Below are 18,268 nucleotides of genomic sequence, written 5' to 3' on the forward strand. Positions count from 1 at the left end.
CTCACCTCTCCTCCCGCTCGTCCTCCCTGTTCTCCACACTGGGCACCCCAGGGACACAAACCGACAAACACTCCTGCCCTGGTGTCGCTGAGCTTATGTGGGGGAGAGGGGACAAGAAGTAATAGGTATAAACAGTGAGTCCCGTGGTATCTAGAAGCTGGTACGTGCTGTGGGGAAATAAGACAGGGAGGAGGAGGGGCTGCACCATGTGTCGGCCTTCCTGTTGGAGGATGGCGAGGATTAAGCATCTCCCTGGCATCTCCGCGGAGCAGGCCTTCGGCGGGTCATCACTGAAGAGACTTTCCCCGCCCAGTCGCCCACCCTCACCGCTGCAGAAGGCACCCTAGAGCCGGTGTCCCGTCCTTAAAGAGCCCGGGTGGGCGTCCTGGGTCCGCAGCGCAGGACACACCGAGACTGCTGAGCCCCACCGCACTCCGGGTGGCGCTCACGGCCCGGGTATCGGTGAGGCGTCCCCACTGCCGCTGAGCCCGCGCGCGCCCCCTCCCGGCCGCCAGGAGCATCCGCCAGCCACCGTCGCCGCGGGGGGAATCCTGGGGTCTCCAAGCTCACCAGGAAAAATGCAACCCCAGGAAAAAACATGCAGAGGTTGTGCACACAAGACTGAAGCAGAGGGTGCGATTATTATCATTTTCTTTTTAATGATAGTATCGGGTGTTGGCAAGGATGCCTGAGGGCCCGGCATTCACAGGCAGGGTGGGGGTGGGTGGTGACAGTTGCTGTGACCTCCCCGTGAGCAGCTATCTCACTTCCAGAGGTTTGTCCTCTGAAAACACAGGCTATTTCAAGGATTGTTAACAACCTGGAAACAGCTGGCATACGTCCAGCCATGGGAAGTGTTGGACAAACGATCACCCGTCCCCATAGTAGTATGTTGTGCAGTCAGTAAAGCGGATGTTGGAGACATTTGTTATAATAATATGTTAAGAGAAAATGAGCCATATCATCCCAATTTTCCGAATGTAAAAAATGCTATCATAGACTTATCCGTAGATGTTGGAATTACCGGAGATATTTGTAATATTTCTTCATAATCAGTATTCTCTATTTATTCTAATGACATGAATTCCTTTTTTAGCCTGAAGGAAATACCAATACAAGTTTTTTTTAGCTGTGTTTTTGTTTGTTTCTTTGTTTGTTTGTTTTGGGTGAGGAAGATTGGCCCTGAACTAACATCCCTTGCCAATCTTCCTCTTTTTGCTGAGGAAGACTAGCCCTGAGCTAACCTCTGTGCCCATCTTCCTCTATTTTGTATGTGGGATGCCAGCACAGCATGGCTTGATGAGTGGTTTAGGTCCATGCCTGGGACCTGGGCCTGCAAACCCGGGTCGCCAAAGCGGAATGTGCGAACTTAACCACCAAGCCACTCCTAAACGTTTTTTTTTTTTAATTATTTATTTTTTTATGTTTTTCCCCCAAAGCCCCAGCAGATAGTTGTATGTCATAGCTGCACAGCCTTCCAGCCGCTGCATGTGGGACGCGGCCCCAGCATGGCCGGAGAAGCGGTGCGTCGGTGCGCGCCCGGGATCCGAACCCAGGCCGCCAGCAGCGGAGCGTGCGCACTTAACCGCTAAGCCACGGGGCCGGCCCTAAAAGTTATTTTTTAAAAGGAAGTGTATAGTCACTCTATTTACTTTTTATCCCCATCATAATGCCCCCACCCACTCACAGAGTGCAGGGACCCAGGGCTGGCATCAGTCTTCAATCTCTGAGGATTTTTCTGCTCCATTAACACTTGTGGGAACCACTCTTCATGGGAACACATCCATCCAGTGAATGCCAACCGTGGGAAACCAGAGGGATCACTTCCCTCCTGCCCCTTTTCCTCCTGGATTCCCCTCCTGGTGGGTGGCACTGTCACCCCCAGCTGGGCAGGCCAGTCTTCTCTCCCTCATACCCTGTCCACAAACGAGACACCTGTCACCGAGCCCATCTCAGCCTCCTTCCAGCATCTCCCCCCTCCCTTCCTCCTCACCTCCCCCAAGGCTGTGGTGGCCCCTCACTGGCATATCAGCTCCCACTCTGGACCCCTCCAGTCTGTTCTCCCCATGGCACTGGGGAAAGTTTGGTAAATCAACGCTGACCGTGTCCCTCCTCTGCATAAATCCTCCCTCGGCCTCCCACTACCCCTGATGAACCTGGAACCCTCCCTGTGGCCTCCAGGCCCTGGGCCACTGGGCTCTGCCCACCATTCCTGCCTCCTGGCCTTCCTGTCCTGCTCCCTCGGGGTCCCAGGCTCACTCCTCCCAGGCCCATCCTCCTCACCCTTCAGCTCCTCCACAGGGCTTCCTCAGGCTGCCCTCCCTGAGCCCCACTGGGTCAGGTCCCTGTCATACGCCTAGGGGCACCTGGCCTTCTCCTGGGCAGCCCTCAGCCAGTTCTTGTGGACGTATCTGTCAGGAAGTTCCGTGTTTCCCGTCTAGCTCTGGGAGGCTGGAGCTGGGACCCGTTTACCACTAGATCCCGGGCACCCTGCTCCTGCCAGACATTGAAGTCCCCAAGAAGTGAAGGGGCAAGAAGGTGGCAGGAGGGACAGGGAGGGTGACTCTAGGTGAGGGCGACATGGTGTCCCCTGCACTGACCCTTCAACTTCTATGTGAGTTTGAAATGTTTCAAAATAAAAAAAGTAAAGAAAACCCTGACACCACTGGACCCAGTGCGTGGGCTCCCGGCTTGGCGGGAGGTGGTGCCTTCCTGCCCCGAGGTACTGACCACCTCCAGACCGTCAGCCACTCAGGGCCCAGGAGGGAGGTGCGCCCTTGCTGCATCCCCACTCGGCCTCCAGCGGCCACCAAGTCAACCACGCCCCCTCCCTGGGGACCCGAGTGCCCGCCCCAGCCCATGGCTTCCCCGGCAGTAGCAGGAGGGGCTGATGGTGCCACACCAAAGTGCAGGGGAGTGGACACCTGCCGGCGACCCTGCCCAGTGGGCGGGGCAGGGGTCAATCCGGGACTGCCTGGACACCAGGCCCCGTGGCTGGAAGTGGCGCCTTGCCTGCCCCCTCCTCACCTCCTCCTCTTCACTCCCGCTTCCCTGGGTGGCACTCCACCATGGAATGTTTACCCTGAGCACCTCCTCAGGCATCCTTGTCACCTGACAAAACCAGCCCAGGAGGACGACTCAGAACTGAGGGAAGGAGAAATGTGGTGGGAGCGGGAAGCTATTTAAACACAGAAGTCGGACAAAACTTTCCAAATTAGAGTTACAGGATATAAATGTTACAAACAATCACGCTGTAAAAATGACAGCAAACTGGAGAGTCGGGCAAGGAAAGTGTGCCAAGGGACTCGTTTCCCTAAGAGAGAGTCAATAGGTACTAATTAAATTTGGAAAATGTTTAAAAACATAAGGCCTCGGGCCAGCCCCGATGGTCTAGTGGTTAAAGTTCCTCGTGCTCCGATTTGGTGGCCCGGGTTTGGTTCCCAGGTATACACCTACATCACTCGTCTCTCAGTGGCCATGCTGTGGCCGTGGCTCACAAAAAAGAAGATTGGCACAGAGGTTAGCTCAGGGCGAATCTTCCTCAGCAAAAAATAAAATAAAAGGCCTCTAAACTCTGTATTTAAAAAAAATAATCCATTTCCTTTCGCCCAGTGGCAGTTTTCACAGAATGAGGACCCCACATGGGGAAGCCACAGGAGGAGGAGCCTTTCCCATCGCTGCCTCTGACTCCCTGAAGGAGGGGAACTGTGTGTGTTTCCTGTCTCCTCCTCCAGCAGGGGGGTCTGGGGAGCGGCTCAGGTTCCAGGAAATCTCCCTCAGCCCCCAAACCACCCAGAAGGAGGATGATGGGGCACCATACACTTCTTTCGGGGCCCACCCCCTCCTCAGCAGAACTCTGGGCCGCCATGAATGTCAGGGCCCCTGTGCAGGGGGTTTGTCAGTCTGTGCAGCTGCCTGGACGAGGTGAGCCTCCTGAGGGGCCAGCAGGGGCAGGCTGAGGCTTCCTGGGGACTGGCCAGGATTGGTTTCCCAGGGGCTTAGGGGCGGAGGTCCCAGCACCCCCTTTCAGGCCAAGGCCGCAGGAAGTGGACACCTCAGAGACCCCACCTGGTCTCTGGGCCAGCCGCTGGTTTTCCAGGCTGAGGGGGCTCAGGGGCGTGAGGCTCTGGGAGAGGGAGGCCCCCAGAGAGCACCGGGGGTCTGAGAGATGGCCCAGGCAGGCAGCTCTGGGGAAGGGCCGGAAAAGGGCAGGGGGGCGTGGAGTGGCCCCTGGGAGGGTGGGGCTGGAGCTGGGCCACAAAGGACCCAGAATCGTGGCATTTTTGAAACCTGTCCATGATGGGACGGAGTGTACAGCTTCTTTTATTCTCTTTCCTGAATTTTTTTTTCTGCTTACAGAAGTAACTTATGCTTGATCTGAAAAAAATGACACAATGTTAAGAGTGAAAACCAGTGGCGACTGGGCCCCAGGGAGAAGTCACAGCCAAGTTCACTGACCCAGCAAGGCCGGCCGCCGTTGTCAGGGTGACGGGGACTCGCTGGGCGTGTTGGGACACACGGTGGACTCCTCCCCGCCCTGCGAGGGACTGGAAGCAGGCTGCCCTGCCAACCTTCCAGCTGCTTTTCTGTCTGGAAGAGAAGGGGGTGGGTCAGGCTGGTGTCAGAGGAAAAGGGAGGGGCGGGTGTGGGGGGGACCTGGGGAGGGGCCTGGAGCTCTCAGCCCCCAGGGGATGTTCTGGGGCGCCATTGGCTGACTTAAAGAAGTAACTGCAGACTCCAGAGACACACTCCCACAGGCCACTAGCCCAGGGACACAGAGGCTGTTAAAGTCATTTCCAGGAAACTTTGGGCCAAACCTGGGCTGAGCACTAGGCAGCCGCTGCTATCCCCCTTGGCCTGGATTGGGGCCAGAGGTGGGGAAGCCAGTGGACCAGGCATAGAGGTGAAGATGGGGTGGCAGGTTGAGGGGGCTGTTGACGGCCCAAGAGTGCCTGCCTAGGGGAGCCCCGGGGGCTGAGACGGAGCCCTTGCTCTGCTCTCCATCTCTCCAACTGAGGAAGGGCGGCTTTGTTCTAATTCTCACTACGGAGCCATGTGGGGTACGGCCCACATGGCCCCAGAGCCTGGGCAGATCCTAGCAGTAAGCATAGGTCTCACAGGACAGAAGGACCTTGGAGACGGCCCGACCCACCGAGCTCAGCAGGAAGAACAGGCTCTGAGCCAGATGCCCCCTCCACCCTCTACAGTGACTAGCTGGTGACCTCAGGGCAGTGACTTGGCCCCTCAGAGCCCTGCCTCCCCACAGGTCCTGGGGATGGCACCCTCCACCCCCGGGCTGGTAGGAGGAAGCAGGTGGACACGCGGAGGCACCTAGAGCAGGACTGGCTGGTGGCAGTGCTCACAGGGTGACTGGGGCACAGGCTCTGGGGGTACAGGGTCCTCTGACTCCCTGAGTACGGCTCTTGTCCAGCAAGTGATGACGGCTGAGGGACCCCTCAGCTCCCGAGATCTCCAGGCCTGTGGCTGGGGATGCCCCCATCTCAGGTGCCCTGGGGTCTCAGCCCAGGGGGAAGCAGAGGGGCTCACACCCCTGTGACTTCAGGCCACTCAGCCCTAAGTTTCAATCAATGAGGTGGGGTCCCCTGCACTGCTTAGCTAACTGATGGAACCCCAGAGCCCCCTCCCTTTCCTGGGACTGGCTGCCAGGCTGAGTGCCTTGGCTGACTCCCAGGAGCCACCTGTTCACAGGCAGCAAAGACAGGCCAACCGCTGAGGCTTTTATTGTCCCCATCTTCTCAGGACACAGCAGATCCCGCTTCCAGTTGGGAAGAAACCCCAGCTCATCTCTTTCCTAGACACTGGGCATCCCTCAGGACTCCACGCCCAGAGACGTATCCGTGTTCGAACATCACCTGCACTGAGTGGGTGGGCGTCTGCTTGAGGCCTCAAATAGCCTCTGGCACAGAAACCCACACACACAGACCCCCAGACACATAAATACTCAACACATCAGAGCAGACGGGGACAGAAACAGGCCCAGGGACACAGACACACAAAGACCCACAGGAACAGACCTAGACTTACCCTCCTAGGCAAATACATACGTAGACACAACCTCAGACACACACACACGTGCACGGAGGACTACAGACATGCAGAGACTCCCAGTGAGATGCAGCGTAGACAGAACACACACAGAAACGTTCATGGCACGTGTACTCTCTCCAGAGCCAGCCTAGCCTGTCTGTCTCCTAGCTGCCCCAGTGTCAGGGGACTCTGTCCCCAGGGAGGCCTTGCTCTTAGCCCTGCTCACTGGGACAGGGGCCTCACCTGTGTCCAGCTTGCTGCGTTTTTGCTCCGGCTCCTGGGGGGCTGCCTCAATGGCCCGCTGAGCCTCGGGATGGATCTTCAGGAGGGCCTTGGCGAGGGTGGCGGGGCCGGGCACCCCCAGGGACATGATGCAGTGCACTCCTTTACGCTTGGCCCCAGCCACTTTGGCACTGTCTTTGGAGGCCGTCAGCAGGACCAGTTTGGAGAACTTCCTGGGCTTCCTGGGGGCTGCGGGGACGACATCTGTGCCCGGCTCAGGGGGCTCAGGGGACGGCTCCTGGCCGGCCTTCACGCTCTCAGCCTCCTGCTCGCTGTGCTTGGGTAGGGGCATTCCAGGACCAACGGGCTGTCCCCCAGCCACGCTTAGGCCCCAACAGACGGCTGTCTCCTCCCTGGCAAGGATCCTGGGAGTCCAGGGGCTCCGTCCTAAGGGGGTAGGCAGAACCCCATCAGGGGAGGCGCCCTGGGGCCTGGGACTCAGGAGATCGGATCTGGGCGGGAGGTCGGGGCACATGGGGCTACTCGGTGTCCCGGGGCTGAGAGGCTGGGGCAGGACCTTGAGGATGCTAGACAACCCTGGGCCGGGGCCTCTGCTCAGCCACATCCTCTCTGGGCCACCGAGGGGACCCCCCGCCACAATCCAAACCTCACTTTCCTGAATGTAAAGTATGCAAACCACCGGGCTCTCAGGGGCGTGGAGGGGACCGAGGTGCTGCTAACTGAGTGACTCTGAATCGAGGCCTGGAGGTGCTGAGCATGGTGAAGCGTTTGCATGGGATTTTCCATTTCACCTTCAGCCCTATGGTTTGAGAGTTCATCATTCTTATTGACCCAATGTACAGGCGAGGACACTGAGGCACGGCGGGGTGGCCCACACGGCCATGGAGCACGGAGCTGGGGGGCCCATCAGGGCAGATCCAGAGCTGGCCCCACACGGCACTTGGGGCACCTGGTCCAGGACAACAGTATCTGGTGTCACTGAGCGCCACGGTCAGAGACAAGCACTGTGGGGACTGAGCTCAGGCCACTAACCAGCCCAGGATGCCTGGTGCTCTTCACCCTGACACCAGGTCCCAGGGAGCATGGGCCAGGCCCCGCTGGCACTCTGCAGACCCCAGCGGGGAAGCCGGGCCCTGGGAGGAGGCCTCTCTGGACTCACTAGACCCGGCCCATCGCAGCGCCCAGGAGTGGCCAGGGCCCCTGGGGCAGTGACCTTGTGCTGAGCCGGTGCTGGTGCTGCCCCTGGGTGGGGACAGGGCTGTGGAGGTGTCCCGAGAATCTGTGGTCACTGAGGGCTCCCTGGCCTCCGGTGTGGGGAAGCAGTCAGGACGGCTTACTGGGCCAACTGCGGGGCCGGGCTGGCCTGGAGAGCAGGGCCCTGGGACATCAGTGTGGGGTGGCTTTTTTGTGTTTTGGGGGGGCAATGGGGCAGTGGGCAGATGGTGGGGTCTTCCTGGTTTACAGTGTTAGCTTGGAAACAAGACTGCAGCCTCAGGAGACACCTCACTCACCCTGTCCAGGACCTGGGTGGCAGTGAGGCCCAGCAACGCCAACTTGTCCCCCTGGACCTGTTTCTCTAACCCAGCTCTGTGGTTCTGTTTCCGTCTCCCTATGTCCTCACAGGGCCTTCCCTGAGTGGGGGTCCTCATATCTTCTTACAAGGACTCCTGTCAGACTGGATGAGGACCCACCCTAATAGCCTCATTTTAACTGAATCACCTCTTTAAAGACCCCATCTCCAATACTGTCCCATTCTGAGGGTCAGGACTTCAGCATAGGAATCTGGGGGGACACAAGGCAGACACAACAGCCTAGAAGATAGTAAGTGCTCAATGAATCACAGCTTGTGGCATCTCTCCCTCCTGATTCCAAACTTCCACTCTTGTTCAGATCAGAGTGCATTCCTGGAGGCAGGAGCACACAGGGGCCCAGCGCAGGGGAGACCAGGGTCTCTGCTCAGCTGGGGGCCTCCCGCCAGCTGGCTCTTAGACAAAGGCCACCATGGGTCCAAAGGCTCTGCTGGCCTGCCAGGGGCTGCAGAAGATGCTTATATGGATTCTGTTCTTTAGATCATTATCCAAATAAAAAAAAATTTTTTTTAATTCTTGTAGAAACTATTTTCATCGGAGAGTTGCAGTTTGGAAACATCCCTGCCCAGCACACAGCTCCTCCACACCACCGGCCGGGACGCTTACTCTCTCTAGAGGAAGTGAGGAGATAGACTGTGCTGAGGTTATTTTAACATTCTGAATTATTTAAATGAAAAAAGTTATATAGAATAAGTTAAAGGAAACACTAAGTGAATCTCCATATTCCCCTCATCCTGTCACAAACTGCTGCCGTTTCACGTTATTGTTGTCTACACACATTTTCTCACAGCTACAAGCAAAGCTTTCAAATAATTGTATTTCCTGTTTTCTTTCCATTTCTTAGGGTAGAATGAACCTGCTTAGAGACCAGCTATAAAGACCCTCATAAAGTGCCAGAGCACAATTTAATTCACGCCTGTAGTTGTGGAAAATGCAACTTAAGTCTTAAGCAACAGTATTCTAGAAGGCCACAAGATGGAGGTGTTGCTCCTTAAAATGAATCACTTTTCAGGAAAATCAAATGCATATCATTTTTCTGAGATAAGAAAAAAGGACACAAGGGGCGAAAGGGATATAGGAAGACTTTAAAGTGTTCATATTCGGTTTACAAAAAGCATTAATAGAAAGTCTAATGAACACATTGAGCAAAGGTGGTCTTTTCCAGGCTAAACAACTATGCATTTTTCCAAAAAAGACTAAACTTTGGTCCCCGTCCTGCGTCTCTCTCTCTCTCTCAGCCCTCTTGTCCTTCTTTCTGTTTCTTCTCCACTCCAGTCATATTTGTCATGTATTCACCGACTTTATTTTATCTGCTCTTAATTTAAAAAGCAGTGCTTTCTATTCTGTTTTCAAAGAACTATATAAGAATGCATGAAACCCAAGGAGGAAGTAATTTATCAAAATGTTAGCACTGGTAGGAATGAGGGACTTCATTTTTCGCTAATTTTCTCTAATGTTCCCCAAACTGTAACATGCATAAATTAATTTTACAATGGGAAAATATTTAACATTTAAAAAATAAGATAAATTTACTCAGATGGTAATTTTCTCTTTTAGTCCATTACTCAGAAAAAAAGGTCCCCATTCCTACTCAACATAATGTCATACAAGAAAATAAAGATTAATATAAAAACTAGAATGGAAAAAATGAATAAAATTAACTACATTAAAATCCTGGTTTCAAATTTATGGACACAGTGGAAGTTGACAGAGAAAAGGAGTGACCCAGAGATCTCTTGTGTAGGGGGGAGAGGGAGAGGGGGAGGGAGGGAGGGAGAGAGAGAGAGAGAGAGAGAACACCCCATCCTCTGGCCCTCCTGTCCACGTCCAAGCAGTAAAGTGACGTGCCGAGAGCCATGGCGTCGGTCTGAGCCAGGAACAAAAATCCTATGACACCAGCCCACACCTCTAGTACCGTCACCCAACAATCTCCCTTCCAAGTGGCACCATCATCCCTGCTCTGCCTCTGGGGAAACTGAGGCTCAGGGCCTAAAGTGAGTGGCCCAGGACTGCACAGCTAGTGAGAACCAGGACTCGAACCCAGGCCTGGATGGTCCAGGGCCACTGCACCTCCCCCAAACCCATAACCCCTGTCTAATTGAGAAGACAGGGTCGTCTGCAAGGCCCCTGGCCTAACAAGGTAAGGCCCCTAACCAACCAGAAAGCTAAGAGAATCAGATAGAGACCACCAAGATCCACATTCCGCAGCCTCAGGACTTTCCAAGTTTACGCATGTACCCTAGCACCCAAGGGTTGCCTGAAGGTGACCCCAGCCCCATTACCATAGTAAAAATCACACCCAGGGGCCAAGAGCTGGCATGCTAATGATACATGCAACGCACGTGGTGGCACGTCAAACAAGAGCACAAGCACAAGAAACTCCCCCCACATGCCATGACAAGGCTCCTCCCTGGCCTTTGCCTAGTAAAAGCCCCACAGTCCCGCTCCCTAATGAGCCGGCCACCTGCCCCTTTCCTTTCCGCACTGCTCCCCTGTGCCTCTCCTGTGCACAAGCTAACAAACTTTTACTTTTCTACTCCGGTTTGTTGTCTGTGTTGATTTCTATCCCGGGGGACAACAAGGACCCAACGCACCGGTAACACAGTCACGAGAACACGTTAGCCAGACCTAAACTGAGGGCTAGTCTACAAAATACGTGGCCAGTACTCTTCAAAACCACCAAAGTCATGAAAAACAAGGAAAGACTGAGGACCTGTCAAAGATGGGAGGAGACTAAGGAGACACGGTGACTAAATGCAGTGTGGTCCCTGGATTAGATCTGGAACAGCAAAAGGACATTAGTGAAGAAACTGGTGAAATCTGAATAAAGTCTGTAGTTTACTTAATAGTATTGTACCAATGGTAATTTCTTAGTTTTGACAAATGTACCACAGTTATATAAGATGTTAACATTAGGGGAATGTGATACTATGATATAATAAAAGTAAATATTTTAATCTTTGCCCACAGTTCCTGGCTCACAGCTCCTCAAGCCCTCGTAATTTCCTAAGTGATTAGAAAAACTGGGGCATCTCCTGTTATATTTGGTTTTTGTCCTCAGTTCCCAAAATAGCTTCAGAGCTAAGGTGAAATGGGTAAACAATTTTCAACCACACCTGAGTTTATGTTAATAAGGTGATTTTTGGAAAGCCCCTGGATAACCTAAGGATGGGGGCTGGTTGCCAAGGGAACCCACCGGGTGATTAGAGGGTTGGAACTTTCAGTCCTACCTCCCCTCCTCCAGGGAGGGGAGAGGGGGGCTGCAGGTTGAATTAATCACCAATGGCCAGTGATTTACTCAATCATGCCTACGTAACAAAGCCTCCATCAAAACCCAAAGGATAATGTCTGGAGAGCTTCCGGTGGGTGAACACATGGAGGTGCTGGGATGCTGGCATGCTGGAGAGGGCATGGAAGCTCCGCGCCCCTCCCCCTGTGCATCCCTTCCATCTGGCTGTTCCTGAGTTGTATCCCTTTATAATAAACCAGTAATCTAGTAAGTGAACTGTTTTCCTGAGTTCTGTGAGCCACTCTAGCTGACCTTAAAATTCATATGGAAACTCAAAGGACCCAGACAGCCAAGACAATCTGGAAAAAGAACAAAGGTAGAGGACTCACACTTCCCAATTTCAATATCACCAAGCTACAGTAATCAAGACATAAAGATAGACATATAGACTGATCGCATAGAATTTAGAGTCCCGAAATAAACTCTCACATATACGGTCAACTGATTTTCAACAAGGGTGCCAAGACAACTTAGTGGGGGAAAAATAGACTTTTCAACAAATATTGAATCTAGCACAACTGGATGTCCAAAACAAATGAATGAAGTTGCGGGCCAGTCCCGTGCTATCGGTTAAGTTTGGCGCACTCCACTTTGGCAGCCTGGGTTTGGTGCCCCGGGACAGACCTACACCACCTGTCAGCCATGCTGTGGTGGTGGCTCACATACAAAAAGAGGAACATTGGCAATAGATGTTAGCTCAGGGCGAATCTTCCTCAGCAAAAAAAAAAAAAAGAATGAAGTTGGACCCCTTCTTCACACCACATACAAAAATTAACTCTAAATGGATCACAGACTTTATTGTAAGAACTAATTATAAATCTCTTTTTTAAAAAAGATAGGAGTAAATCTTTGTGACCTTGGAGTAGGCAAAGCTTTCTTCAATATGACAGTAAAAGTAAAGGCAACCAAAGAGGAAACAAATATATTGAACTTCATCAAAATTTAAAACTTTTGTGAGTCAAAGGACACCATTAAGAAAGTTAAAAGACAGCCCATGGATTGGGAGAAAATTTTTGCAAATCATATATCTGATAAGGGATTTGTATCTGGAACTTATAAAGAACTCTAACTTAATAATAAAAAGACAACCCAATTTAAAAATGGGCAAAGGCTCTGAATAGGCCTTTCTCCAAAGAAGATATACAAATGGCTGGTAAGCACATGAAATGTTCAACATCATTAGTGATGAGCGAAATGCAGAATGAAACCACAATGAAATACTACTTCACACCATTAGGATGGACATAATAAAACAAAAAACAAAAAATGGACAATAACAAGTGTTAGTGAGGATGAGGAGAAACTGGAACCCTCACACACTGCTGGTGGGGATGCAAACAGTGCAGCCACTTTGGAAAATAGTCTGGCAGTTCCTCAAAAGGTTAAACATAGAATTACCATATGACCCAGGAATTCTACTCCTAGGTACATGCCCTAGAGAAATGAAAACATATGTCCACATAAAAACTTGTACATGAATGTTCATAGCAGCATGATTTATAGTTGCCAAAAAGTGGAGACAGCCCAAATACCCATCAGTGGATGAAAGGATAAATAAAATGTGGCATATCCACACAATGGAATACCACATGGCAATTAAAAAAATCCACGCTACAACATGGAGGAACCTTGAAAAAATTATCCTAAGTGAAAGAAGCCAGTCATGAAAGACCACATAGTATATGATTCCATTTATATGAAATGACCTAGAGTCTAGAAAATCTATAGAGTAGAAAAACCCATGGAGATAGAAAGCAGATTTGTGGTTGGCTGGGGCTAGGGCTGGGAGGGATGGGGCGGGGAAGAATGAGGAGGGACTGCTGGTGGGATGGGGTTTCTAGGGTGATGAAAATGTTCTAAAACTGATTGTGGTGATAGTCACACAACTTTGTCAATATACTAAAAGCCATCGAATTGTATACTGCAAGTGAGTGAACTGCAGGTATGTAAATTATCTCAGTAAAACTGTTACATATTAAGAAAAAGGCAAATTAAGTCTATAACCAGCGGTTCCTCTACTTCAGTACACCTAAGAATCTGCCAGCGTTCTTGTTAAAAATGCACAGTCCTGGACCACTCCATCCCCAGCCTTCTGACTCAGAGGGTCTGGAGAGGGACCTGAGAATCCACATTTTCAGCCAGTACCCCATTCGACTCTGATACTTGGAGAAACACTGACGATGTTACAGGCCCTCTGCTTGAGAAGTCTGTAATCGCTGGTTCACAGGTTGACTGCTCTTCAGCCACTCCATGGACAGGGGTAAACGTGTCCTTCGGACTGGATCAGTCTCTTTCCTGGATTCATCCCTAACCTTCTAGCAACTTATTTTCTAGGTGTAAAGGGAAGAGTTGAGAGGCAGCTACTTTAAGCCAAATGTATATATTTTGAAAAATAAATTTTCACTCAACAAAAGTTCATCGAACGAACAGAATTTGAAAGGGTGAAGCAGAAACGAATTGAAAAAATCAAAAGGCTCACAGTTTTCCTCACTGCAGCACCCTTTATGCCTCCACCTAACTCCCCAATGTGGTGGCTGGATATTGCTAGGTGTCCAGTCACCCGTTTACCCTAACCAGCCGTCACGACGTCGGTTGGCACAGAGGGGACCCAGACGTGTAAAGATGGCTAGTGTAGGCCCCAAGTGACACAATGTTAGGAACCGGTAGGAGCTTCTCAGACACCCTGGGAGAAGAATAATGGCCCCCAAAGATGTCCAGGTCCTAATCCCTGGAAGCTGTGACTATGTTACCTTACAGGGCAAAGGGGAATGAAGGCTGCAGATGGAATGCAGGTTACTAAACTAGAATAGCTTGGATCATCCAGGTGGGTCCAATCACAATCACAAGGGTCCTAAAAAGCAGAGAAAGGAGGCAGGAGAAGAGAGTCAGAGCGAGATGTAATGAGGGAAGCAGGGTCAGGGAGACGCCATGTTGCTGGCTTTGAAGATGGAGGGAGGGGTCATGAGCCAAAGAATGCTGGAGGCCTCTAGAAAGTGGAAAAGACAAAGAAACAGATTGTCTCTCCTAGAGCCCCCAGGAAGAAACACAGCCCTGCCCACACCTTGATTCTAGCCCAGACAGACCCACATCAGACTTCTGACCTCCAGAACTGTAAGAATGTTTCAAAGCTGCGATGTTTTCAGCTACTAAACTGGTGGTAATTTGTTACCACAGCAATAAGAAACGAATAAGAGGTCCAATCCCTTATCAGTGAGGTTCTAAAAGCCAGGACCCGTTGCCTGGGGTGGCTAATGATGGATCAACAGAATCACCTTCATACACATGGGAGAGAAATACCATCAATGTCCACAACACCTGCATCTTCAGCCACGAGGACAAACCCCTCGCCCTCTCTGGGCTGGTCTCCTCTGTGTCATGCGAATAGCGGCAAATGTAGCAGGGTTCTTAACAGCGGTTAGGCAAGGGTGAAGTCGTTTTCGAAAGTTTCCAGCAATACTGACAGCTGTCCCCTGGCTGGTGTGATGATGGGCCCACTTAGGCGTGCAGGTACACATCCTTACAGGGAGATTTGCAAAGCAGCAGTGACCAAAAAAGGGCAAGAAATGCCATCTATAGTATTCAGGGAAGAGCTTCCTCAAGGTGGGAATCTCATGTAATGACACTTCCTTTCCCCTGATCACCTTAGCTCAGAATCTTAGTTACTTTTACTCCTTCTGACCCAATGTAATTTGTCATCAGACCTGTCTATGCAGCGTCCAGATGGCCCCGGCGCCCCGCTCCTCTCCTCTCCCATCATCACCGCCACCTCATGACCAAGCCTTCCGACTGTCTGCCCCGCCCCAATACCTCACACTTCTTCTGCCACCCCTGAGGGACCTCTAGAGCCATAAGCGTGGGACGGGGCTGGGGATGGGTGCAGGGAGGGGGGCAGTACTGGGTGGGGTCGAGGAAAGGCAGCCCAGTGTGGGGCTCCGTGATGTCGGGTGTCAGGGCTCAGTCCCGGTGTCGGGTGTGTTGGGGGGAAGGAAGAGCGAGGAAAAAGGAAGCGAATCGCGGGTGAAGGACAAGGAGGCGGCCTGAGCGCCGGAACACAGAGCCGGGGCCGCGGTCGCCGCCCCTCCCCGTCCCCCGCCCCCCATCAGCAGCCCTTGGGACCCCCGGGAGAATCCGGCGGGGGGCGCAGCCCAGCCGTGAGACCCGGGACCCTCCCCGAGCCGCTGGGGCCCGAACTCACCGGCACCGGCCGTGCAGCGACGGCAGCGAGGCCCTCCCTCTCCGCCAACCGAGCTGCAGCAGGTCCCTCAGTCTCTGTGCCTGGGGACCGTCACCCCAAGCTGGGGTCACGGCGCGAGCATGCGCAGCAGGGCCGCGGGGAGCCCATTCCTTGAGCGAACTCCGTTTCTCCAGGTCGTCCCAGCGCGGAGCGGAACTGGCGGCCTGACCAATCGGCGCGTGGGGGTGGGGCCAGGACTCGGAAGGGGGCGTGGCCCACTCGGGATTGGGCGGTGGCCTCCAAGGGCGGAGCGTCGGAGATTCTGCCGCCAGGCTTTCAGTCCCTGGCTGGAGTCTCCCAGCACGAGGGGCTTGGGGTCAACTGCGACCCCTGCACCTCCCGCCGGGTTTGACGCCGGCTCTCCGCCGCGGAAGCAAGAGTATTTGTTGAAAGGCCTCGGTGGCCCCGTCGCTTTCCTGAGCGAGCGAAGGGAAGGTTTCCGTTTATTAAAGGGCTCGCTCCGCTCAGCCCAGCATCCTTGACAGGGCAGCAGCCGCGCCATCGGCCCAGGCCGGGCCCATTGGCCCAGCCCTCGCCCATTGGTGCCTCCCTCGCCCGTCGGTCCCCCCATCACCCATCCGTCCAGCCGCCACTCACAGCGCACAGCCACTGGATACTTGTCATTCTCAACTACCCTGTGCGGTGGGGACCGGGACTGCTCCGGCGCGGGGAGCTGCGGGCCTGGGCGCTGCTTTGTGGGACAAGTGGCGGGTGGCGGCAGGAGCGGGCCCAGCATCATCGGAGCTCGCACGCGCCGTGCCCCTCACCCGCACCAGGCGCAGGGACGCCCCCGCCTTCACTCCGGCACTGCGCCCCGAGCCCTCCGCTCACCGCGAGCCCCCGCAGCCCGGCGTGGACCCCTCCCTCCGTCCGCTCCCCTTCGCCCGGCCGGAGCCCCCGCCTTTGGCTGCGCTTCCTCAGCGTTTGTCCAGTGAAGACGCTGCTCCTCTCTAGAAAACCCCATGCTCCCCTACACCCCCTCCCCTCGGCCTCCCTCCTCTCGCTCTAAAGCTGCTGCTGGAAGTGCCCCCCGGGCTGCAGGCAGGTCCACGTCCCGGTCCCACGGACCGGCTCCCAGGACCCGCCTGACCTGGGCCTCCCGCATTTCCCACGTCCTCCCGCGTCCCGACGCGCATCCTCCTCCTCTTCCTGTCCAAACATCAGCAGGATCCGCACCCCTCCAGAAAGACTCCCTGCTTCCTCCAGGCCCTGGATCTGCAGATCCCTGCTTCCCACCCTTGCTTCAGCTGCTGTGGCTTCCACTGTCCCCCGATCCTTTTCCCTGGGCCTTCTCCAGTGTCACTCAAAGGCCTTCATGAATCTGCCGTTGTCTATTAATCATCCACTGACTCTGGTTTTTTCTAATTTTATTACACTATAAATATCTTTATATATAAAGTTCTGACAACACTGATTATTCCCTTCCTTGAAATTTCTAAAAGGGGTCAAAGAAGGCTAACAATTTTAAAGGCTTTTTAAACATGTCGCCAAATTGTCCCCAAGGAAGGGCACAAGCTTGGGGGCAGATGCCTGGGCTCAAATCCCGGCTCTGGCATTTGCTAGCTGTGTGACTTGAGCAGTTACTTCCCCTCTCTGTGCCTCAGTGTTTTCATCTGGGAAATGGAGATGATAACAGCACCCACCTCATGGAGTCAATGTGAGAGGTCACAGAGTTTTATCACGTGGGTCTTTGGTTCTAACATTTACATTCTTTAGTCCAGTGGTTCTCAAACTTTTTGGTCTGGGAACCCCTTTACACTCTTTAAATTACTGAGCAGCTCAAAGAGCCTCTGGTTGTGTGGTTACACCTATCAATATTTACAATATTAGAAATTTAATGTAAAATAGCAATAATAAATTCACTGTGTGACTATATCTTCAAACCACTAAGTGGGAGAGAAGAGTGGCAGTGTTCTCATCTGTGAAAATCTCTTTCGTATCGCGTTTGAGAGAAGACGGCTGTGTCTCCTGTCTGCCTCTGCCTTCACTCTACCGAGGGATGTTGTTGGAGTGAAGCACATGAGGAAAATGCAGCCTCACACAGGTAAGTAAGTGAAAAAAGGAAGGAGAATTGTAATAGCCTTTTCAGACAGTCGTGGATAGTCCTCTTTGATACGACACCGACACTCAACAAGTGGTAGTTTTTTTGGTTTTTTTTTATAATTTTTATTTATTTATTTTTCCCCCAGAGCCCCAGTATATAGTTGTATGTCATAGCTGCACATCCTTCTAGTTGCTGTATATGGGACACGGCTTCAGCATGGCCAGAGAAGCGGTGCGTCAGTGCACGCCCAGGATCTGAACCTGGGCCGCCAGCAGCGGAGCGTACACACTTAACCACTAAGCCATGGGGCCAGCCCAACAAGTGGTAGTTTTTTGAAGGTTAGCTGCACTGTGGAATCTGAGATAACACCAGTACATTTTATGTATTCTATCACATTCAACTCCATTGATCTATTTTGCACTTTGAAAGGACCTTTTACACTCGCGTAATTTTGTAACATCATGCGCTGGTTTTTTAGAAAATATTGGTTCATCGACTTACCTATATCTTGCAAATGTTGACAGATTTTATTATACAATATAAAAACCGTATGACATTCATTAATATTGCCACCAATCTCAACACAAAAGTCTTGCAATATTGGGAAGCTGTGAAGCTAAAGGTGGCAGATACAAGTTTTCCAAAATCTTACTTTTGCTGGAAGGCTAGAATTGTATCACTGGCAACAATCCTGTCAGTTTGGTGTCACTGCCCTCACCCATACTAAGAGTCACCACTGCTTTGGCATCAACAGTGCAAAGTCCACACAGCGACAGCAAACAACATCCCAGGGTCACCATGAAAATAATCCCGGACCTCCT

The 18,268-nt window shown here is 52.7% G+C and overlaps 1 protein-coding gene across 2 annotated transcripts; it reads right to left on the reverse strand.

Moving 5' to 3' along the window:
- Positions 1-4,304: 4,304 nt before the first annotated feature.
- Positions 4,305-15,447, reverse strand: FLYWCH2 (FLYWCH family member 2). 2 transcript variants are annotated; one of them, XM_058570238.1, is made up of 4 exons: positions 15,365-15,447; positions 6,292-6,717; positions 4,459-4,590; positions 4,305-4,377 (listed from the first exon to the last, which is right to left on the reverse strand). In XM_058570238.1, the coding sequence occupies exons 2-3, from the start codon at positions 6,620-6,622 to the stop codon at positions 4,481-4,483; spliced, it is 441 nt and encodes a 146-aa protein (XP_058426221.1). In that variant the 5' UTR covers positions 6,623-6,717; positions 15,365-15,447; the 3' UTR covers positions 4,305-4,377; positions 4,459-4,480. The 2 variants fall into 2 exon arrangements, with proteins under 2 accessions (XP_058426221.1, XP_058426220.1); XM_058570237.1 differs by having other exon boundaries at positions 4,305-4,590.
- Positions 15,448-18,268: the final 2,821 nt, after the last annotated feature.

Source organism: Diceros bicornis, chromosome 26 (assembly GCF_020826845.1).
Source record: "Diceros bicornis minor isolate mBicDic1 chromosome 26, mDicBic1.mat.cur, whole genome shotgun sequence".
NCBI classification, from domain to species: domain Eukaryota; kingdom Metazoa; phylum Chordata; class Mammalia; order Perissodactyla; family Rhinocerotidae; genus Diceros; species Diceros bicornis.